A 25,201-nucleotide genomic window follows, 5' to 3' on the forward strand; every position below is an offset into this window, starting at 1 on the left:
GACAGCGACTCCAATCACTCCCGCTGTTCCTGGCTGGTTCTCCCTGGCTGACGTCAGCTGACTGCCTCTGCTCTCGGCTCTCCACTCCTCCGGACACAGCGCCGCGGAAAAATGCTGCTCTCTGTACCGCCAAGGGCAGGAATCAACCCATACAACGGCTTCACCGGCAAAAACAGCAAACGGGTAAATAACAGCACCTCAGCCTACTTCTGTCCTCTCTTTGTAGAGCACTTGAGTGATTTCTTGATGCAGTGTTAGTGTTCGAGCTCTGCCTCTTCAGTTTAGAGCTGCTCGGCTGTTTAAGCTGCAGTGTCCTTGAAAGTGGATCAAAGACGACGTTTAAACTGTTAGTCGCTGCTGCAACCTTTTCTGTCGGCTTTTTTCAGGTTGCACTTAACACTGTTACAAACTACCCAGCGGCCTGTTACAAAGCTGCCTGTAGATTACTACTGTAGTTTCGCTTTTTTCGGTCGCTGAGCTCTTCCTCTATCTCGCCCACTCTCATAGTAGAGCCTACAAATGTGCTTTAGATGCTCGCAGGGCTTTATCAAGCTTAATATATGGTAATGGTTACTTTGATGTTGTATTTGGGGTGTAACACGAACCAGCGTCTTTACTCGGGTTATGTTTTCAATGAATTAACCACAAGTTAGCAAAGTTTTTTTTTCTCTTTTACGTGCAACGATATGCCCCACCCCTTCAACCCCAGTAATGATGACCGAGAGGGTTTTCATGAAAGAGGAAAGTTACATTGCCCATGTAATGAGTCTAATGCAGATCATATAGCCATTTGTGGCTGTGTTACATCTCTACTCAGAAGCAACAACTGAGCTGAAGCTGGACAGAAGGTCTAATATTGATCACCTCAGCCCCTCGTATGAATAATTCATGTCCAGACATTATCCATTTTCAACCACTCTGTGCTGCTTTTTTTAGTTTTAAATTTAACGATTTAAAGATTTTATAGAGTTACACAGGGATGTTTTCAACATAAAGTGGGGGACATGTCTAGATCCTGAGCACTCTGTTGATTCTTGAAGATTTCAGGGCAGAATTCATCTCTTTACAGATTAAGTGTGACTAGACCTGGACGTGAAGTTGGTTGATACCTTCAACTCAGCATAACTGTTTGAGCTAAACTGAAATCAAACACCTCCCCTGTGTTATTCCCTTGCCTGCCTTAAGTCTGGCATGAATTCAGATTGCTGAGATTAATGACCTGGAATTCCTGGAATCTCAGATTCAAATAACTTGCTTACTTCAACAATAGTTGTAATATAAGGTCTATTTGGAAGAGGACATCCAGCTTTTTTTTTTTCCTGCACATTGCATTATTGGAGCGCCAAAGTCATTCAGAGAAAAAACTTGTAAATACAGCATCAAGTGGTAACCCCTGGTCTCTCTTTTACTTGAGAAAAAGGGCGGAGAAAAGAAAGGATTAAGAGACACCCCCCTCTTTCTGCTTTCGATTAACTCCCCCTCTCTTTTTTCTCTCCCCCCTGTGCTTCACATACCTTGATTTCTTGTCTGTCAGTGGTTCGCTTCACATGGAGAACATTCCTCCTCATAGATGACTCCCTTGTCCTCAGATTTTACTTTTGCTGTCCTCATTGAGCTTGATGCCTGTTGAAACTTACTTTTTTGAGGAGCATGTTCAGGTTTTTCTTTTTTTAATATTGTGGACTAAAATCAGTCGACAAGTCAAGAAAAAGAGGTCTTACCTTTCAACCAAAGGACGTCAAGGATTTACCACACTTTTGTAACCTCTCTTTTTCAACATTAAGCTGCATTTTTCTGTTTTTCTTCATTTTTATTGTTGCTGCAGGAAAAAGAATACGTTTTTTTTTCTATGAAATTATGATCTTTTCAACAGTGCCCTCTAAAGTTTGTTTTGCAAAGCAGGTAGGAAATCACATTACGATTTTTTTTCAAATGAAAAACCCCAAACATCTATTGTTACTTCTTTCTGGCAGTATTTTAAGTGCTTTTGAAATGTTACTGTCTGGTTGCAGAAAGTACAATTTAATTAAATAGTGGGAAAAACATTTTGGTTCAGGTTCAAACAGATCATATATTTGCCAAAAGTAATATAAATAGTTTTATAAGGTAGGCAACCTAAAGCTCATATTGGTGTGATGATAACTAAATTGAGTAATTTAATTATGTGACTTTACGAAGAATTTAGAAGTTGGTTTTCATATCTAAAGTAGCATTAGAAAGAGGTTTGCCCTGCAAAAACAAAAACGTTTTAGTACCAGAACATCAGACTCACATCTTTGCTTTTATTACTGAATTAAAGGCATCCACTGAGCATTTGTTGTTCTCCCCTAAATTAAAAAGTCCTTGAATCACCTACGCTCCCCACAGGCATCACCTCTGCTCCCTCCAGCTGTAATCACCTCATCAGTCTTCAGCTGCTGCCTGCTGCACTTGCTCTTTCTGCAACATGCAGGAGGTCCTTACTGTAGTTATGCTTCTTACACAACTGTTATGATAAGGTGATGAGTCAATCTATCTTTCTGCAGCTACAACTGTTTGTCTTTGTATAAGTAACAGATGTGAGGACTATTTATTTCCAGTTTACGGAGTAACCTAGTGGCAGGAAGCAACTGTGCTCTTAAAGCCACCGACAAGAGCTAATCAACTCATGATACTTCGCTTTTGCTATAGGTCATTTGATTGTGTCAGTTTTATTTGCTAAAGAAATTTCCCATATTTGTCAGTCTTGATCTTGGAATGTAAAAAAGATAATGTACAATTATATGCGATGACATTCACATGAAAGAATATGACTTCTTGAATGTTTATCTTTCACCCCCTGTGAAATAACTCCTGTTCACTTAAGACGGGAAACCTAAAAGTGTGTGTAACACTGAGGAATCCAAAGAATGCTATAGGATGACACTATGATGAATACAAGGATTGATCAAAACATGATATGTAGCCAGCTGTGGATTAGGAAGTGAAAAGTGGGACGGGAATTAGTTATTTGCCAGGAGGTCAGGTTTTATGAACAGGCTAAGTGACAAGCTATGCAACACAGTTATCTGCATCCACAATGGTCTGTGTTTGCATGAGCTGATCAGGCATTACCTTACACAGGGGGTAACACACCTGGTGCAAGGGCAGATGGGGACTATGTGGATCCGTCTCAGTGCCATCCTTCCCTCCAAAGGAGCCAAGCAGAGCTGTTTTAATGAGACACTGCCTTCTGACTTGAGAGCACATGAGAGGGATTAGCATTTTCCGCTAACAAGCTCAGATCCCAATTAGACAGGCTTCACTAGCTAGACTCAGGACCAGGCTCAGTCTCCCGTCAGATCCTATCTCCCAAGGCCTCTGCAGGTGCATCTCCTCTGATAGTGTGAGAGGGCCTCCCACACTCACTGGAGGCAAGGGGGAGCACAGGAAGAAGCTGTGATTGTTGAAAAACAAACTATTGATGCCAAAGTGGAGAAGAAGAAAGAAAAACGATCAAGATAAACGATCTCCCTAATACGTCACAGTGATCCTCTAATCTGTATTGAAAATCAAGGAGTGAATCTGAAATTTCTCCAACAGTTTGAAAAACACAAGGCAACTAAAGGTCTTGGTATCAATAAAGATAGTAAAAAAAATCTCTCTGTTGTTACTGAATACAGTAACATTCAGCGTTCAAGGGCAGGTTGATATAAGACTGACGCAAATAAAAGTCTGTTCTGTATCCAAAGTTTGTGTAGTGGAAATGATTTAGACAGAAATATTTTAAAAAAAAAAATTATCTTGCATGTTGAATTATTATGGAGTGGTAGCCTCCTTTGACTGATTATGGATTTAGGTTTGATATTAATCTTGTTACATATGAGATATCACAACAAAAAGACAGTGTTATGGGAAATACAATTCCAAGACTTAAAACCCACAACATGATTTTGTGACAGTGATTTGAGGATTTCTGTGTCTGAAAAGTTTGTAACCCAACGTACATCGTCAAAACTTAACAGCTAGCAATAGCCTACGCTAACCTACTCGAGCAGAACCTCCAGCCAGCTTGCTAAATGTTTAATATAATACAATAGTCAAACTTTAGTCTTTCACAGTTCATTAATGTTTTATTATGGGCATTTATGATGAACAGATAAAACTTATAACCAAGTTTTAAACACGTGTGAACTTTTAAATTTACCCCTTTCTGTTTTCATGCTACCAGGGGTTGTTGCTTCTCTTGCTGTGTATGGTTTTACGCTAAGCCCCCTCCAGCCAGGACAGCTTTACAGTTTTCTCTTGACATATTGATTTTTATATTGCAGAGCTTTAATTTTTCATTTTGTAACATAACTTAGGTCTGATCAATAACAATGTAAACATAGTGAGTATAAAAACATGCAGCTTAAAGTCTCAAGCCATTTGACAATCTTTTCAACCTTAATTTATTATTTTTTCGTAAACCACTTTTATTTGATAAGTTTTATTTTGCATGAGTTCCTGTGTAGTTTTGTGTCATCTAAGCCCCTAGAAAGTCAGACGATATCTTCAAAAGATAGAAATGAAGGTCATAATTAGCTTAATTCCAGCAGTCTTTTGACATCTCCTGCTCTGTTAATAAGCTGGTGCTCCAGTTCTGACCTTATGGTGTTCAACAAGCCATCCCATTGTTCCTCAGGGCTGAGCCTGCTGACCCTGACTAATCAAACAGTTCCTCCTCCACCAGCACTGGGAGGAGGGCAACACAGTGACCAAACTCAGCAAACTGACATTTTACTTCAGTGCCAGTGTGGTGTAGTTTATTATCCACAGTGAAGTAGAGGCTTATAGGTTTCTAACAGGAAACGATTTCTGTTGCAAGCATGCATAAACTTGAGCCTTGTTTCATCAAACTGCTTCTGTTTTTATTCAGATGCATAGGTACACAAACAACTTGGCCTGGTCATAAAATCAGGTCAGCAGATCTGGAGCTACCATTTACCATTGACCCAGAGATTTCAATCTGAAATAGAGGGAAAGTTACTTAAACCACATTGTTAAATCAAACAGTACCTTCCTTGAAAAGGTCAGTTCAACCAAGTTGGAGATTTGCTCAACCACAAAAAGACAGTATTAGTAAATAGCAAAGTTATAAAACTTTTCTTTCTTTTGTTTTCTTTTGTTTTCTTTTGCCGCCTAAAGCACTAATGCAGATGTATTCAAAAAGCCAATTTCTCTTCAAATAACAGCGTCCTCCTAACAAATCATAATGTATGGATCTCAATGCGAAAAATTTTGCCTGGAAACGTTTCAAAGGCTCCCAGTAAAAACTTTTTGCCAAACCCCTTTTGGCTTCAAATAGCAACAACAGCAAAATAGCTTACTTGCAGCATTGTGGAGGTCAGTCACTTTAATTCATGCCAGATTTAATATTTAGTGCTTTGTTTTGACTTTTATGAATGACATCAGTTGCCAGCATGAATTATACAAAGCATGGTTCCCATGTATGCTATAAACATTTAGCTTGACTCTTCTGCCAAAAGCAGCATTTCACTGCAGCTCTGCATCCCTCAGAAGAAGTTTGGTTTGACTTCATGTTTAAATGCATGCTTCTAAAGTTAAGATTTTACCATTTACAAACCAAACTACCCAGCATGTGCATCATATGCAAACTGTTACTGAATCCAGAACATCATATACAAACAGAGTAATGATTCTGTGTCCCAACCTTCTGCAAAGCAAGAAAATACTCCTAGGAGCCATCTTCTTTGACAAGATTTAGCAAAAGTCAGAATGAGCAGACTGAATATTGACTGGTGGGGCTACCATCCATTCATTTCCTAACCAAACAGTGTAAACAGTTCAGCAGATCTGGAACTGTATAGCTGCTTGCAGAGTGGTTTCCATTAAATCTATTGTTAAACTTTTTTGGCATCTTTGTCTTGTAGTTGCTGATCTTGTTTCTTTATTTAAAGCACATTTGATTCTGTTTTACATTGTCTTATGAAATGTGCATGCAGAGATAGTATCTGCATGTATAAGCTTTTATTATGCATATGTCCACATGCAGCTCAAGGTACATGCTGCTTTCACATGTATACTTACTGTTGATCAATAGTAGTCTTTATGGTTGCATATTTTTATTGTTTACACTTCATCTGTGAAAAGGTAGAGGTATTTTCTACATGGCCATCTGCTTTACATATCAGTGTCATTTGATCCATAAAGTGAAATTAAAATTTAAACTGCTATTGGTATCATGCCTGTGACTCTGTAACCCAATGCTGATATAATGACACATAATCGCAAAGTTAACCAACCACCACTGCTTATTTTCCAACTTACTGCGTCTTTATAAGAGCACAGTTTCATAAGTACATAAGTAAACCATCATTCTGTCTTACTGAACATCCACACCTTTAAAAAGGGATCTGCTTTCTGTGATCTTCACTAGCGCTGCACCATTTGGCAAATTGTGTGATTGTGATAATTTTGGACAACATTGTGATTTGTGATTAGAGATGGGTACTTAACTAGGTACATTTATAGGTACCAACCAAATTCTGTCAAAAGTACTGGGTACCAATTCACGTAAAATCAAAAGGTACCATGTTTAGGTACCTTAACGCATCCTTGTGACTGTGAGGGAGTGGAAGAGTTGGTGATTTTCCATGCTGGGCATGAACACAGCATTGCAAGGTTAAATATTGAAAAATAAATATGTTAAATTAAAAAAATATACATTTTATTTTTAAACAAATTGATTTTTTTACCACGTAAACACAAAAAAAGTACAGAAAAATTGGTATTGTTAAGTACTAGTACGGATTGCAAGGTACCAGGCATTGGTACCGTATCGTTTCACATGTGAAAGGTACCCATCCCTATTCGTGACTATGATGAATAAGATGCATCTTCATGCTTTGTTGTAAAGGAACATTCAGAGATTGTAAGTAGTTGTATTGAAAAATAAATATTAATTTTTATATGTTTGAAATTTCAAAATGCAACTAAAGAAAGCTTGTACAGTACTATTTTTGGTGCACTTCAGCACAGTTAAGTTGAAATTCTAGTGCATTGTTTTAGTCTAGTTTTTTTTTTTACCTGTTTTATTATTTTTGCTACAACTGTGGCCTGTTAATCCTGTAAACAAACATTTATTGGAGTGTGGGCTTGTTTAATTCATGACCCCGCCTGTAGAAGTCAGCACCCTGGTTGAGTCACCCTAGTCTAAAAAGTCTAGACACAGTCCTGTTGTGAATGGAGAGATATAGACAGGACTTGACTCTTCCCTGGGTAAAAGTCAAACAACTTCTGGAGCATTTATGGCTGATGTATGCCTGCACTCCATGCTCCATCCATATCACCATGAAGAGGGGATTTTCTTCAGTAGGGTGGGAGTGTTCGAAGAGGACTCGATGTGTATTTCTTCACTAGCCAAAGGAAAAAATAAACAGAGTATTATTTTTTGAAGAGCAGTATTTTTTATGCACTTCCGTTAAATACACTATTAAAAATTTGCTGGTGAACCAAAAAGAGTCCCAGTTTTGTAAATGTATCTGTGAATGATCTTAAGCAAAACCACTAAAAGTCTTGGATAGAAAACAGAATATTGATGGAAAGTGGTTTGAGTTTTTTACTGATCAGGGGTCTAATTTAAGTTAAACCCTGTTGTCATGGACCATACACAATGTGTGTCCATTAGGGAGTCAGAGCAGCTGATGGGTTAAGAGATTGTAATGTTTGTAAACACACACTCACATTTAGCCATTTGAATCGCAAATCCCAGCCTTTTGTGAGATTACGTAAATGCACATTCTCAAATCACATTTGCGATTCGATTAATCAAGCAGCTCTAATCTTTACCATCCACATCCTAACTGTGCCCTCTCTTTTTCCTGCAGCAGCTGCATGTGTCCCCATCCAACCATCACATGGCTCCTCCAAGCCCCAACAACCACAGCAACAACTCAACCTCCAACTCCATCAGCAATGGCAACAGCAGCAGCAGTAGCAGTAGCAGTGGGGGAGAGCAGCTGAGCAAAACCAACCTTTACATCCGTGGCCTCCATCCAGGGACCACAGACCAGGATCTGGTCAAACTCTGTCAGCCGTAAGTCACCCAAAAAACCAATTGCTCTAACCTCTACATGTACACCCCATTAATTTCAGCCAGGCTGCCTGCTGGGCACATGAAGCAGGTTGTAGTTGCAGAGAAAGCTGAAAGAGAACAGAACCATGAGTGCAGTGACAGTTGGGCGATGCTTGCTGGGTAAATGAATCACGGGTTTAATAACTTCAAACTTATGTGAAGCAGGTTTAAACATGTATTTCTGGATCTAAAGAGGTCATTCAGATGCTCTTAAAGGCAATCTTTTAGTTGTCATATGGAAAAAACAACAAACATTCAGCCTGTAGACCAAGACCTTCAGTTTGGCACAGACTTTCCAAAAACCAGGTACAGAATGTTTAGTCTCCCTTGCTCACACTCACTCTGTACTCAACATTTAGACTGTAAATTATTGCTCTTGAATGATTTATTCTTGTACGTTTTATTACACGGTAAGTTGACGAGTGGCTATACTATCCTAACTCAAAGTCATATTCTGCACTATAAATACCACACTGTGTTGCTCATCAGTTTGAGTGTGACTCCTCATCGTGGCAACTGTGTAGTCAGACATCAAACAGCAACATCATCCAATCCATCTGATATTGAGGCTTGCAGTGGAAGACATCAGAACAAACAAGGCTGAGACGAATGATCTGGGTTCTCTTAATTGAATTCTGGAGCCTGGTGATGAAGACCACAAGAGCTGAGTGGGAGAAGAAAAAAGGAGGGAACAGGGGGGCTGGGCTGATTGAAAAATGGAGGGAGAGAGGGAAGGAGAGGCCTGCTATTTTACAGCTGTCTGGAAGATATGGCTCACATGAGGTTGCCCAACCCTACAGGAAACGGCGAGCCCAGGGGAAAGGGAAAGACAAACAAGGGCAATGGCATGAAGAGGGAGGTGTGTGTGTGTATGTGTATGTGTATGTGTGTGTGCAGAAGGGGATAAAGGGGGTGGATGGAGAGAATCAGAGGGGGAGGAGTGAATAGAGTTCAGGGTTTGTGTGTCAGGTGGTGTTTCTGTGGGGGTAGTTCTCGTATTTCTGCTTTTACAGAGCAGATAAAATCACTGCATGAAATTTGCCTTTGAGCAGAGCACATCAAGGCCGCTGTTATTTTTTGATAACACAGCATGAAGTGAGGCGACTGTGTACAATAATAGTTAACAGGCATAATACATGTGGATAAAGATGTAAACCAGCAGAAAACAGGCATTGTCAGGAGAATTTTGCTTGCTCAGCTCAAGTTTGAACAGTAAATGTGAGTGTAGTGTCATGGCTCCCCTCCCCCACACTGAGAGTAGGTGCATGCAGCTTTGAGATGTACTGTGTTCGGAGTGAGGGATGAGAAGAGGGGATGGGGGTTGGTTCTCCATCTCCAGCCCCTGCAGTTGTCTCTCTGGGTGCCTCACTGCCGCTCCGGTTCCTGCCCTGATCCGTCTCTGGTGGTTGACCATGGATGGACATCGGGCTGAAGTACACTGTGCTCTCTCACACATGGCTGAGTCTGTAGCCCCACTTTTTGCTCTGCACCATGCAGTCGAAGACCTCTTAGCACTAATAAGTGAACTAGCATCTAAATAAGCAGAGTGCAGCAACTATAGCCCTTAGTTTAGATTTTGGTCAGAATGAAGCTGTAGACTGGGTGGATTGCTGTGTAACTGTCAGTCATATTGCATCCTGAAAACATAGGAGGACAGTATTAGTGTTTCCATACAGCCTGGTGGCACCCTATGGCTTTGAATCAAAGATGCACCATAAAAAAATAATGCTAGAGATGATATGCATTATACAACAGAGCTTCAGTTTACTAACAGAAGATATATTCACATTGAAGATATCTTAGGATTGGTAAAAAAAAAATATCACAAGAATAAATTGCTGATCTCAAGTGTTTTTTTGAGAATAAGAATCAGCATATTCTTTATTTGCCAAATATCTTAAAGAATACAAAGAGTTTGACTCTTGTGTCCTAGGAATGAAGACCAACAAGATCATTGTAATCCAGCAGAGGGGTTATTGAGGTTTCATACAGTGAATTTAATGAAAAACATTTTAAAAATCTCAAAATTTGGGGGCTTTCATAACAAATATACTCTGGGAGCAATGTCCAGCTTTTGAGGACTTCCAGTGTAGTCAGTATTTAGTAATTAAGACTTTTGTCTGATTCTTCTTTTTCATGCTTTGCCAATGAACAGTTGTCCTCGCAAATTAAGAAGCATCCTATCAGTCATGAGTATTTTAACTGGACCTGTACTCTGATTTTGCTTTCTTTTTGTCATTTTTTATTTCCTTAAGAATATATCAGACAGTATTACTTTTGATAACAAGACATAGAATAGAATAGAATAGACTTTATTGTCATTATAACAAGTACAACGAAATTGAAGTCACAGCCGCAATCAAGAAAGCAAAAGTAAGAAAGTATATAGAAAGTGCAAAAAGGTCCATAAGAAAATAGATGATGACAGCTTGTCCATCATTCTCCAGTTCAGCCAGCCTCCACCTCCACAGGGTCCAGGACTGAGCTTCTTCAGTCTGTTCAGTCTCTGTCTCCTGGATCCTGTCTGCTCACAGCAGGCGAAGCTCTTCCAATGTGGTGTTGGTGTCTGATGTTAGCTCCGTTAGCCATGTCTGTGAATAGCATGATGCTGCTCTACCCTCTGGTATTCCCTCTGTTGCTGGGTTAGCACAGCTAGCTCGTCCATCTTATTGGAGATAGATCTTACGTTCCCAATAACGATGGATGGAAGGACAGGTCCATGTTGTCACTTCTCAACTCACACCTGAGAACCAGCATGTCGTCCTCACCTCCTTGTGGGAAGACATCAGGCCTTACACCAGTTAGCATTGACAAGCTACAGGCTGCTAACAGCTGAGTTCACATGTAAACAATGCAGCCATGGTTACATGTAGGATCTCCAGACAAACACAGGAGAAAAAGTAGTAAAAATATCACTGAAGCCACAAAAAGTTTGGTGTCCATGACCAACAAATGAGCCAAACAAAGTAATGATCCACTCCAAATACAAAGATTACGAAAAAGAGACAAAAAAATTACAAGAAACGGACAAAGAAGAGAGAGCTGCTGCAAAAGGCAGCCACAGCCAACAGGGTGGTGCCTAGCAACCAGACATCTAATGGCCTGTGATAAAAACCTACATACAGAACAACCAAAGTAGATAAGTTATACTGATAAGATATAATGCAGATGATTGCATCATCACAGTGTCGCAGCAGTGTTACAAGTAAGGAAGCAGTCCCATGACTTCTTAAAGTTCTCAACATCATCATTGATCTTAGCCAGCATGTGTTCATATGATAAGATCTCTAACATTAATTCAATACATTTTTTAACATCTGGGAGCGATGTACTTTTCCACAGTCTAAGGATCGCTCAGGCAGCTGTGATTGCACCTACATTTATCGCTGCAGATATATTTGGGAATTTCTGTTTGGTTTCCCAATAGGTATAATCTTGCGATACAGGTATTATTGAACTTACCCACTTGCCTGTGTATTCTACTACCTTTTCCAGAATGAATTAACCAGCTTAAATTCCCAGATGGCATGATGCATGCTCCTGTTTATGGGTTGTTGCCATAAAACCCATTCTGTGAAGGTTAGAAGGGATAAAATAAAACCTGTGTATTAACTTATACTGAGTAAACTTCCCCCTAGTCTCCTTTATATATTTCCCAGTATTTGATGATATTTTTTGCCAAATCTCATCACTCAGGTCCTCCTGCCAGGTGATCCTCAGGTTTTACATATATCTACCCACTAAAGATTTTGTAAAACACAGCTTCTCTGTATGCTATAGGAGAGAATTCAAACATTAGGCTCTTATCCTGAATGAATCAGTCTCTAATCTGTAAGTACTTCCAAAAACTATCTTTACAACCAAAATTATATTTTTGCTTTAGTTCCGAAAAATAATAAACACACCATCGGAATAAAGGTCACCTATACTGTTTTTTCCTTTTGATTTTGTTTTGTTGAGATTAATGGAAAGCCAAACTGTCACCAATAGTTTGTTTTGATCACATAATGACCTCTGCATTGTCTCTGTTTTGTTCTCCATGTTTTCCTGTATACATCCAGAACCTCTGTATTAGGCGTTACTACTGGGTCTACAAACTAAAACCAGAACAATTCTAGTATTTGTTATAATGGATTCTAATTTTTAAACAAAGAAACTGTAAAAAGAGATTAATTGAAAAGCAGTGACGGTTTGGCTGTTGATCAAAAATTCTTCGTACTCAGGACTTAATTGTACATAATCCAAGAATGTATTCATGTAAACTAATGTGTCAATCAATCAGAATTTACCATAGAAGCTAAATCATCGTCACAGTGACTGGAAGCAAACTCTGAAAAGAAACAAATGTTTCCTGTTCTCTTTTTGAATTATTGGGTAAATAATCTCAAATTAACCAGAAAGAAAACCATTTCATTTCCAATTTGGAGAAAACCAACAGATTAACTGTCAGATTACAATATTCACAGGGCAGTGCTTAATCCTTATTATAAGAGCGTATTATGAAATAACTCTCCCAGCTCAGATGAGATGTGGCAGCGCAGCAGTCAGAGCCACAGAATGAAAGCTGGGTTGCGTTGTGAGGGGCTCTAAGACCCAGTGGAGTGTTGAGCGCTGCCTGGAGAGGAGCTGGTTAGTAGAGTATGGCTGTGAGCCAGCACTGGACAGGACAGCCAAGGAGAGGCATATCACATTACACTGCATGCACATGCCTGCAGAGATGGGAACCGATAGAAACTGTGCTGCACAGAAGCATGTCCCCCAACCAGGCTCTATCATCTACATCTGCAGGATCTATAGCAGGCCAACTGGAACGATAATACAGATTTTAACATTGATGATGGGCTGTGAAGCTTTCTGTGAATAAAGCAAAAAAAATTAAAGTTAATATGTATTTTAACCCTTTTATACAGGATTCCTCTGTCATCTGCATGCAAGCTGGTAGGAAAGCATTTTTGGAAATCATTGGATCTTTGCAGCATTCAGAAACCCACAGGGCATCATGGGTTGTTAGATTCAGTGTCATCACGCTGAACCTGTTAGGTGACTTGTTTTTTCTCTTATCATGGGACACAATATGTCTTCAGGTGTGTTGTAAATGCTGCCAGGCTAAAACCCAATTTTAAGAGAATTTTTCAACACTTTGAAAAGATGATTACTAAAAATGGACCTTTCTGTGTTTTAGGTATGGAAAAATTGTATCCACCAAGGCCATCCTGGACAAGACAACAAACAAGTGCAAAGGTGGGTGTACAGGCATCAGCTGTTTAACAAAACAAAGGTTTTGCATGTAACTACTGTTTCATGAACCCTGGCTGGCTGCAGTTTTTTTCACTGGATGTCTCCATCTCAGGAAGTGCAGGTCATACCCATATTGTTACGAGGTGTCCCCCTAGGTACCTACCTTAAAAAGATCAGGCTGGATGGGGGGTTGCCACATTTACTCTGTAGTATCTGGTGAATATGGCTGGATCTGCCCATGAGGCTGCCACACATTTGTCCTACAAAGACACCCCTCTAAGATTTACCCATGAAGAGGATAGGCTCCTGGAGGAATGACATTTCATCACAAATGCTAAGGCCCGGCCTGTCATATCATATGTATGGGCTTTGGCTATGACGATCCAGTGGGTTAGTCGCCATTTGGAGAGCGCACACCCTTTCTTGGCACCACCAAGACACACCAAGAGATGATCCAACAGCCATACTCTGGTGGTTGTACCAGAGCCCTGGGGCACTCCTGTGACATCCTGGGAGGAGAGCTGTGTCCTGGACTGCCTGAGCAGTGATGCACCGTGTTAACACCTTTAGTTATACTTGTCAGGGGGTCATCTGAGGTCACACATGACTTTGTTCAAATAAATGTGCTTGCGCCAGATGCAGACCCCCAGTGAGAAGGACTGTCTCTGGCTGTCAGGAGAGGTGGAATAAAACTGTTGAGCAGAGGTTGAAAGGTCAGGTCACACAGGGGTTGCACACTAATATCCAAAGTATGTCAGTGTGTAATCTCTGAGCTGAACTCTGAAAGGTTGCGGTGGTATGACACCAGAATCACCAGGGTCACTGAAGGACACAACAGCTTGATTTGCATCAGTAGTTCCTCATAAGCCTTGTATGAAAAGTAGAAATAACACGACAGTGGTAGTAGAATAAGCAACAGGGGAGAGCTTTTGCCAGAATACTGAGTCATAGGAAAGTGTTTTCATTTTGGTAACAGGTGAAGTAATCACTTTTTTTGATCAAAGTCTTTAATTTATTTTTAAAATATTATCACAGAGAGAACAACATGAACCACAACAAAACATAGGACAGTCAGGGTGAGAGACATATATATATATATATATATATATATATATATATATATATATATATATATATATATATATATATATATATATATATATATATATATATATATATATATATATATTTATATATATATATATATATATATATATATATATATATATATATATGTATATATATATATATATATACGATTACGATTATTATACGTGATTTAGAAGAAAATGTTAAAATGTTTGAGTTCTTTACTCTTGAAACCCTCAGCTGAGATCAGATGCAACCACTTGGTCCGGTTAAAACAGGCATCTCTCAGATATCTGCATCTTTAATTGTTCCTGTTTTTAAATCAACGAGTGAAAATGCCTGACATAAGGTCATTTAAATTGTAGGTTTGGATACTCTGCTGAATACTGCTGCTAACACTGTATGCTGTCAGTTCAGATTCAAACACTGCCAAGCTGTGTGCTTCATTAGTTTAAATCACATCAGTGTTAACAGAGTCCAGCACCATGCACAATGTCGTTGTATCACATTGTTATTGCTTGTGTGTGTTGCTGTGCGTCTTGTTCCCTGCAGGCTACGGCTTTGTGGATTTTGACAACCCAGCCTCAGCTCAGAAGGCAGTGACGGCGCTAAAGGCGGGTGGTGTGCAGGCTCAGATGGCCAAGGTAAGAACCCCGGCTTAAGATGGAAGGGCGTGACTGGTTTGTGTTTGAAAGCTTTTTGGTCAGAGTTAAACTCTCTGCATTTATGTGAATGACTTAGCAAATCATTGAGTTATTAATTATAATACTTAATCATTAAGCTTGCAGAAGAAAAGCTGCTCCTCACCCTGATCTGTTTCTCGTAAAATTCCCTGTAAAAGCCGTCCCTCTGTCTTGCACACCTTCTTTTACTGTGATTCAGAATTATAAGCCAATTAAGCCTCAGTCTGTGTGTGTACATGTCTGTATGTTTGTTGGGCGTTACGTTTCCTGTACATATAGGTGTGTGCTAAAAGAGTATTTTAGTGGAATTGATTCACTGAGTTCATAGATGCACACAGGAGCATGTATGCACACATGAACGTATGTCTATATGTGTGTGTCTGTTTGTCTTCATAGCCGTAACGGTGTTGAGGGAGCGTGCTTCTTGTACAAAGGACCTGTCTGTTCTCCCTGGTGGCATCTGACTCAGTGTCTGAGCAGCTCCCCAGTCAGCAGGGCCCTCTGCCCAGCCACCCGCCCTGTCAACACACGCACACACACACACACACACACACACACACACACTTACAGCACCCTTGACAATCACACATGCACTCCACCAGCCCTGCCTGTGCAGGATTATGACACACACACACAAGACTGCACGCGCACACGCACAGCCTCAACACCCTAGGAAAGCTGATCTCTCGTTAAGCTGGATCACTGACATTCATACGGCTCCTTGCTCGCGAAATAACTCCACTTCACACCGGGTTTACAACTGGGCTTGTGTTAGCGTCACTTTTCTCTATGACTCAGTCTGATTCATTCGCGGCCGAAACCCAAAGCAGCTCACATGGCTCGCTTGGGTTTGAGTTTCACGTTTAGTTTGCACTGCTCCATGAGAGGAAGACAAGGAGGAAGGTGAAGGAGAAATCACCTTCACCACAGGTCGCAGCAGTGAAGCATGCATTATTCATGGGATGGAAATTAATTCACGCTGCATTTACAGGTTTTTAATCACATCTGCAATATGAGATAATGAATATGCAGGATGGTTAGAGGGTGATACAGATAGGTTATCTTACAAGATGCTATTGCTCAAATCAGATTTTTTGAGCAGGAAGGAGAAAAGCACAGACACATGTCTGATAGAATCAAATGAATCTGTGGCAGTTCTTTTAATTTTTGATTTTAGTTGGTGCATTTAAATTCAGAAAAGTACATAATTTTTTGACTAATGCAAGTGAACAAATCCTGTCAGTGCGGCATTATTCAAGGTCAGGGTCACATCATGAATGCAACGTCTCGTCTGCATATGACATATTATTACTACAGCCCAGGACACAGGGGGATGATGTTTGCCTGGTAGAGAGGTGATAGCACAATGCTTCACATGTTCTTCAGATCATTCCTAAGGTCTTTGTCCAAAACACTTCATCTGTAATTCTGAGCAAGAGCACATAACCATTTGAGATCACTCATGGTTGGAGAGCTATTAGAAATGTAATTACACTTTGATATCACATTACCTGAATCTTGTGCTTTTATCCTCTCAAGAGGCTCGTCTCGCACAATGGGCCCATCTTCTGCTCTTATGGTGTAATATATGGCTGATGGAGGGAGGGGTGTGAGGGGGGAAAGGAGTTAGGCAGATGAATAAGAGAAGAGGAGATAGAAAAAACGGGAGCGGTTCAGCTGAAGTCCAGCCAGAATACTATCTCTGCCATCTCTAGATGACATTTTTTCTCATTAGACTTCATCCACGCTTTTCCATGCAAGTCCAAAATGAAAAGATCCCTCAACTTCAAAAACCCTCTTGGTTTTCTCTCTTCCTCTCTGTTTTTTGGAGGACTGCCGACTTTGTGATAATGAAAACTAAGAGCTCTGTCTGCTCCACATCCTCATTCTTTAATCCTCTCTTGGCTCCTCTCTCTTCAGCAACAAGAGCAGGATCCCACCAACTTATATATCTCCAACCTGCCTCTATCTATGGACGAGCAGGAGCTGGAGAACATGCTGAAACCCTTCAGCCAAGCTATTTCCACTCGAATCCTCCGTGACGCCAACGGAACCAGCCGAGGAGTGGGCTTTGCCAGGTAGAAACTTTGATTATTTTGTACTGTGTCCTCAGTCAGCTGTGTTAAGACTGGGGCTGGGGTGCTGTGGTTGAAAATTTAAATGCTCATACAAAGAAAAAATGGTCTTTGCATTAAGTAGGGATCAACTTTATTTTTCAGTATTAATCATGGTGATTGAGCCCTCTGGTGGCCAGAGCGTGAAATAAACACTGCACAATTTCCTAATCTTAAAGGGGACATGTCATGCTGATCCCTGATTTAATACTTACATATAAAATAATAAATTTGAAAACAAGACCTTTCACCCCCTGAATTTTCAAAAAATGAGATATTGTATTTTTTCTGATATCCTAGAACGAGATTTGATGCCTCTGAAAATAGGTCATTGACAATTGGCTGTGAGATTTCGACCTTCATGATGACATGAGGATCCTTTCTTTTTATTGGAGTAATCTGATAAAGCAGCTCCTTCTCTGTGATGTCAGTTAGTCACACAACCGCCACTGAGGGACACACCTACCAAGAGCAGAGTATAAATAAAGCTCCCTACTAGCTCTTGCTAACTTGACTGAGTAATAACATAGTGACAAACTGACAGTAGAGGCGATCTTTAGACCACACTTTCAGCATGATGGATAAAACAGACAGAGAAAAGTGAAGGAGCAGGATGGAGCCCTGTTATAGAAATAGTTTATTGGTGAAGCCTGCCTATATTTCCACGTATAAACTATACATGTTACAGTACCGGTTTGACTCACCACACTGAAGCGTCCTGAGATGATCTGTGTCCAGGTGGATTTTCTTCCTCCTGAGCTGCAGAACCGTCCGGGTCTGACTCGGGGTCTAATACAAAAGGACGTATCCTACACTCTGCCATTTTATTAGTGCTATCAATGCCTTACAGTGAAGTTTTGGCAAACAGCAAACTCGCTCGGTCTGCTCCATTCAATGTGGCGATTTTGTAAATACTGCCATGCTGCAAAAACCGCCCCCTGGCTCTACCCCCTCCGCCCCTCTGATAGAACTGACCAATCAGACCACAAAGGGCTGTGACGTTGCGAGGTTACTGGAGGTCATTCTCGAAACGAAGCGTTTCAACACGATCTTCAGAATGGACTAAACTGAGGATATTGAGAATGCTATTGTGGGGCAATGAAGGAACTAAATGACTTGTACTGAGGGCAGAAATGCTTTACAGGCATCCTAGTCTGGCAAAGTGAAAAGGAGAAACAAGCATGATATGTCCCCTTTAAACAGAGGGGTTGTACTTGATAACACTTGTTTTTAATGTTTACTTCAGGATGGAGTCCACAGAGAAATGTGAAGCCATTATCCAGCATTTTAATGGGAAATACATCAAGACTCCACCTGGAGTTCCGGGTGAGGTTTGCCCCCGTCATGTCATGTCCCTTAAGGCAGCATCTTATTGAAATGTAACGCCTGAAGAAATATATAGACGGAGACACGATTACATATAACATTAAGTTTTCCTGACTGTTCCAGTGCCATCAGAGCCCTTGTTGTGTAAATTTGCCGATGGAGGCCAGAAAAAACGCCAGAGCCAAGGGAAATATCTACAGAATGGGCGGCCCTGGACAAGAGATGGAGAGAGCGTGAGTCCTTTGTGCCGTAATGACTTAAAGGAAAACAAATATTTTCACATGATAACAGTTAATCAGACGGCAGGTGAATAAGGAGTAGGCTGAAGCCTGGTTATTTATTTTTGCCTATCCTGTACCATCATGGGATTAACCGAATAATTCAGAATACCACAACCAGAATTAAATACATGATAGTTTAAACTGGAAATCAGCTCAAACTAAGGTTCAGTTCACAATGTAAGCTTCGATCATTTTAGAAAATCTAAAGTCTTCTTGAAAACTAACATGAAATTACACATCTTCAGTTCATCATTTAGTCCTTTCCATAACATCACTCCCAAAACTGACACACATCTGTACTTGAGAATGGTTCTCTCAACATTGGCAACCCCCTTAAATTATAGGTCCCAGGAAAGCTCTTATTCACCACTCAAAACTTAATTTCTAATGTTTTTTGATGTATGATGTCCAGAAATTTCCACGTGGATGATCCTATGAAAAGCTGATTGGTAGAATCACAGTTTCCAACTTGGTTTATCATCCTGATAACTCTTTTCTGCAAATCAATTATTGGATCTTAGTTGGTTTTATTTGCATTTGCCCAAGTTTTAGCACAGTTTGTCATATAAGACACGGCACGTAAACAGTACAGTAAATGAAGGCAGCTCATATTCAGTAAAGCCCTTGTTTTGTAAAGAACAGACATAGATATTGATTATTTCCTTCTCACATGTTCTATGTGAGGCCTCAAACAAAGTGTATCATCTACTATTATTCCCCAAAACTTTGTTAAATTCAGTTTTACCTCAGCGTTAGCCCTTTTAGTACTAAACAACATATATTTTGTTTTACTTTCATTTAACCATTTGTTTAACTTCATCAATTCTATTTCTTCTGTTTTTAACAGTTACTTAAGGTTCCCTTCAGAACAAAATAAATTAGTGTCATCTGCAAACATTGCATATTTCAGTGTGTCACTTACAGTGCAAATATCATTCATATAGAGTAAAAATAACTAAAGTCCCAACACTGAACTGTCTCAAACTCCACAGGTTACCCCTCTATGATAAGATTTAATATTATCAGTGATCACATATTGAAATCTATTGTTTAAATAACTTGGTGACCAAAGTTGTGCCACACCTCTTATGCCATTCCGTTTGCATTTCTGTAGAAGTAAAGAGTGTTTTATCATGTGGAGTTCTTTGTCTTTTTCTCTCTAGGGAGGAATGACCCTGACCTATGACCCCACCACAGCCTTACAGAACGGGTCAGTGCTAGCAGTCGATCTAACCTTCTATTTACATTAAGACGAAATGCTGTTTTTGTGGTGACGAGTCACTCTTTCTATCTCTCTCTCTCTGTAGGTTTTATTCCTCTCCGTACAGCATCGCTCCAAACCGGATTGTTGGGCCATCCTCTCTTTCCCCATACATGCATTCACCTATGTCCACATACCAGGTAGTGTCACGGCCCTACAGCTTGTAAAACATATGTCACATTTGTTCTCCCACTTGCTGCACTCTTACTCTGCTAAACATGCCCTTCTTGTTCATGCAGGTACACAACCCTTCCTGGATACATCATCCATCATACATTATGCCGCCCACAGTGAGTACCCCACCCTGACCTTATTTTAGACGCCTTTTAACATGTCTTCTGCTGCAACTGTTTTTCTGGATAAGAATCTGCTCGAACCAAAGCTAAGAGCTTTAACTTATGTATGTTTTCCACAGGGAGCAGTCTTGACACCAGGAATGGACCACACTATGTCGATCCAGCCCACATCCATGATGGGATCCCTGACACAGCAGCTCAGTCACCTCTCCATGGGCAGCAGTGGCACGGTCAGTAGAGTTATATCAGTATCCACTTAAGAGTGAAAACGCTGGTTGTAGAAAAAAACTGAAGTCATAGATCAAATGAAAGTTTCATGATGTTGACAGAGTGTAATTTGAGCTCTGCAGCTCCATGCAAACAAAATTCTTGATTTGGGAAAACTGATCGTTCTAATTTGTCCTTATTTGATAAAAAATAATCATCTAAATGAAGTTAGTCAACTCTGGAAAGAGCTCAGAGTAGGATTGGTACAACCCTTCAGCTCAAGAAGCTACATTTCCTTAGCCTTTAAAACAGCTCATTGCCTGTATGTTATCACTCTGTCCTTAGAGTGAAGTAGAATTAAACTTATTCTCATTTTTATTAGGGTCAAATCTGAGTATGTGTCAAATATTGTACAATGAAACAAATGTAGCCACGCTTTTGTTCAGCAGCACAGTCCACAATACATCAGCTGCTCACAATATTAGCCTCTTATCTACCACTGGGGTCTTTGGCTTGTCATGCATGCACATGTGAGAGAGAGGAGGTGTGCTCTCCCCACCCCAGGCTTTGCCATTTTATGTATGCATGTGGGGGGACAGGGAGCTCACAGATTATAGCCATCCTCTAAGTCACTAGATAGGATTCTTACCATTACTGCTTTTGATAAGAGTGGTTCTTACTAGGGCTGGACAATTAATTGGATTTTAATCATGATTTCAATTTTGCCATCTGACAATCATAAAAACAATATAATTGAAGAAAAACAATTAATATGCCACACAGTGTAGATGTATGCAAGTTCCTGTGCTTCATAGCTCTCCTGTGTTCCATGTGCAGCCACAGCGAGTGTGTGTAACTTAGGTGTATCAATAATACTGTATGTGCGACTTGCTGGTTCTTTAAAGTTGTGTTTAAATCAGTACTGAAGTTTTTGAATAAATGAATAATTGTGTATATTAATTGTGATTTCAATATCACTTAAAATAATCGGGATTCTTATTTTTACCATAATCGCCCAGCCCTAGTTCTTACCCAAATGTATTTATGGAACAGAGAAATGGAATCAAACCAGCAGATGTGATTTAACAGTGCAAAGAGCTGTGTGTAGCACTTTCTTTCCAACAAACTGTCCAGATTAATGGATCAATTTATTTATATATATTTCAAACTATCATCTGAATGGCCAATGTTATATTGTTTCACTAATTTTCTAAAAGAAATTTTGGAACACTATCTTTTCCACTGGATCATTGTCTGACACTGTTACTACTGATGTTTCTGCCATGTCTGATGATCCTCTCCATCCTCCTGCAGTATATGCCTGCAAACACATCTATGCAGGGGACTTACATCCCCCAGTACACCCAAGTGCCTGCCACCAACATCTCAGTTGAGGTAATATCCTCTTTTATGAGAATGTACCACTAAAATGTTACGTGAAACACTCACTCATGGGTTTAATATTCAATATCTCTCTCTTAGGAAAGTGCCGTCCAACCACCTGTTGCCATAGAGACACCATCAGAACACACAACCTACCCCTACCAGCATAACAAGTGAAGAGGTGGGTTTTGGTCATTGCTTGTGTCGGTACATGCCAGTTTTGGATGTATGGGAATCTGAACAGGTTGTTGTTCTGGCTGTTTTAATATAAGTGCAGTATCTACACAAAACTTATTCATGAACCTAATGAATTATTCATATTTCTAATTGGCTGATCTTCTCCCCCTGTGTTAGAACGTCCTCTGGAGCTGGAGTGACCCTCGAAGAGCTCAAGAGCTGAAACTCGGCACAGTGACTCTGCATGTAAGCTGCCAGATGCTCCGGAGGAACTGTTACACAGAAAGGACAAACAAAAGATATTTTCTACAAACTCATATTTTGGAATAAACTCATTTTTTTCCAAACAAGCAAGTCCAGAGGACCATCACAACAGGGAAAAGACGAGGAGAAGAAGGAGCATCTAGATTTTAACGGTCAAGAAAAGTCACACACACACTACAGGTCTAAAAGGTTTCCTGAACCAGGAAAAGAACATTTCAACACCATGTTTTATTTTGAGTCAAGTTATGTTTTGACCTTTTTGTAAGATATTCTGTTGTTTTACTGATATTTCCCTGCTTCGATCCTGCCTTTTTGTACATAATGATTGGTTTTGCTGTGTTTCTAGCTTCATGTGTCCTGGTTTGATTGGTTGGTGCAAATAATTGAACTCAGAAGACTCAAAAGACAAGCGAAAAGCTAAGGTCTCATACTGTAAACAGACATGGTGCTGACTTGAAGTAGTTTCTCTCTAATTCTATCAGGTGTTAAAGCTTACCTGAAGAGCTGTTGCTTCTTTTTGGCACTTGACTCTCATAATTTAGAGTTCAATCAATCGTAACAAAAGCTTCAGACAATCAAAAGATGGAAAAGAAGAGACAATTAAGAGAGGAAGTTTTTAAAGGAGATGGACAGATTCAAAGCATTCCAGAGATTATCACAGAACGTTCTAGATATTTTGTCCCAGTGAGCTGCACCTCTTGATAAAATCCAAAGTTGCTTTACGAGGATCACATCTCACACAGAGCTGCCTGTAAATAAGAGATTTAAATGTATGTCGGCTTTCTTCTGATTTCCTTCCTCTGTGCAGTAACGCTTCATTTACTACGACAACAAAATTGTCTAGACAGAGCAATTTATGTGCATCCCTTTTGTAAAAAGGGAAACTAAATCTCTTTAATGCCCATTTTAGCTTAGCATGATGTTTTTATTTCACACACACACACACACACACACACACACACACACACACACACACACACACACACACACACACACACACACACACACACAGATCAAGAGGTTTAGTGTCCCTCTTCCCTGTTAAGTTTCCAGAGAAACACTTCCAAGATGGACCTTTAAGGCCAGCACGGAGATTCTTTCATACTGGTGTTTGCTGTTTTTGCATCTACTTCTGCATTTCATTTTGTCAACATGATGTTTTTTTTTTACATTTTTTATTTAAATGTTTTGTTTATCCAGTTCTACTTTTGAAATTTGTCCTGTTTTTCAATGAAGCTTTGATTTTATTTTTATAGTGTGTTGTGTGCTTCAAAAGTAAGAAAATAGTTGTTTTCAACTTTTCTGTTTTTTTTTTGTTTTTTTTTTTAAATTTGGAAATCAAGATTTTTTATATGATTGCATTCTGTTCCAAGTTTGGTTTCAGTGTTCTCAACAATGCTTAATGTTTTTTTTCCTACAGATGCTTCAGTTCCGTCTGTGTCACAAATGTCGTCACTTTGTGAGTGTGGATCACAGGTGAATCACGTCGGCTAGGCTCAGATGCATTGTTACAGACTGTTGGACCCTCAGCAGTGGGGGACAACTTCAGAGAAGTTTATGTTCAAAAACCTTGACTTACCTCATCCTGCCAGAGCAATGTAGATTCCGTTTGTGTACAAGGTTCGCTGGCAATAACCAACAACAGCAGGTCTCATGGCTGTTCACAGCTGGTTCTGTGTCAACTTCCTTTAACCTTTCCGTCCAATGTTCGGAAAACACACCAAGGTCTGACGATCTATGCAATTTATTTATTATCCTTTATAAATGCAATACTACAGATATCCAAGTAACACCTCACTGTGTGACTTTACATCCTGGATCTCATGGCATTCGTTTTCACTATACATACGTTCAGAGTTGTTTGTTTTCTTACTGATGCGTCTATTTTTGGTTCATTCATTGCTGCATTAAAAGGGAACTATTTCAAACCAAAATGTGGTCGTTCAGATTACTTCAGGAACTCTAAGTGACTGGAGACCAGTTGCCTCCTCATCCACCCTGCTTATACTGTACACCATAGTGTTGTTAAATGTTTCATCCAGCTGTGGGTTTTATTAAAGGGTTAGATCTTAATTTTTTTGATCACCTCCTGTTTGTTACTGTCCGCTTTCTTGAGTGATAGTCACTGTTTTCTTTTTTTAAGCTATAAAACAGTTTATTTCCTGGAGAAAGTTCAGCGTCACAGAAATGCCTTTAATTTCACTGGAAAGTAAAGTTGAAAGGTTTGGATTTTGTGTGCTTGAACACAGACTGGAATTTCTTTTTCATGCACTGCTTATGTGAAAAAAATGTTATGTCAGATCAGCCTCTACAGAGATTCATGAAGCAAAGAATAATTTACAACCCTTCATGGCTTTCTTGCGTTTCCTTATTTTTTATCAACACTAATGAAGAAAAGCTGAATGGTGAATCATAAAGTTTAAGAACGATTGCTGCTAACTGTAAATTGCTAAGTATTCAGAGTTTTTTAGCGTAAGGTCACTCATTTTTAGTCACATCTGGAGTCAGTTTGCTTCCTGTATTCATCTTTGTCTGTACAGTCTTTGTTTTGTGAATCAGCTTGTCCTCTGTCAATGTTTGTCCGTGCCATTATGCAGGTCTTTGTCTCCTTCCCCTCAGCAATTAAACTTTTAACTTGATTTAAGCTCGTCTTTTTTTAATAAAATTTTTTCACAGTGTTTTGTGTGTTTTCGTTACACACAGATACACCTCTGCAGCACAGAAGTCCCAATAAAGAGATGATGCATTACAAGTAAGCCAGGACACAGGTGTAGGTTCTCATGTTTA

At 39.8% G+C, this 25,201-nt stretch overlaps 1 protein-coding gene across 2 annotated transcripts; it reads left to right on the top strand.

Moving 5' to 3' along the window:
* Positions 1 to 25,145, top strand: LOC141799674 (RNA-binding motif, single-stranded-interacting protein 2-like). 2 transcript variants are annotated; one of them, XM_074681985.1, is made up of 14 exons: positions 1 to 183; positions 7,848 to 8,056; positions 13,278 to 13,336; positions 14,975 to 15,066; positions 17,026 to 17,183; positions 18,466 to 18,545; positions 18,669 to 18,778; positions 19,990 to 20,036; positions 20,134 to 20,227; positions 20,327 to 20,377; positions 20,503 to 20,613; positions 21,905 to 21,985; positions 22,073 to 22,154; positions 22,328 to 25,145. In XM_074681985.1, exons 1-13 carry the CDS (start codon positions 112 to 114, stop codon positions 22,148 to 22,150), a joined length of 1,242 nt encoding a protein of 413 aa, XP_074538086.1. In that variant the 5' UTR covers positions 1 to 111; the 3' UTR covers positions 22,151 to 22,154; positions 22,328 to 25,145. The 2 variants fall into 2 exon arrangements, with proteins under 2 accessions (XP_074538086.1, XP_074538087.1); XM_074681986.1 differs by having other exon boundaries at positions 7,851 to 8,056.
* Positions 25,146 to 25,201: the final 56 nt, after the last annotated feature.

This window comes from Halichoeres trimaculatus, unplaced genomic scaffold, assembly GCF_033239565.1.
Source record: "Halichoeres trimaculatus isolate MK-OKI-2021-1 unplaced genomic scaffold, fHalTri1.1 fHalTri1_scaffold_11, whole genome shotgun sequence".
Lineage (NCBI taxonomy): Eukaryota > Metazoa > Chordata > Actinopteri > Labriformes > Labridae > Halichoeres > Halichoeres trimaculatus.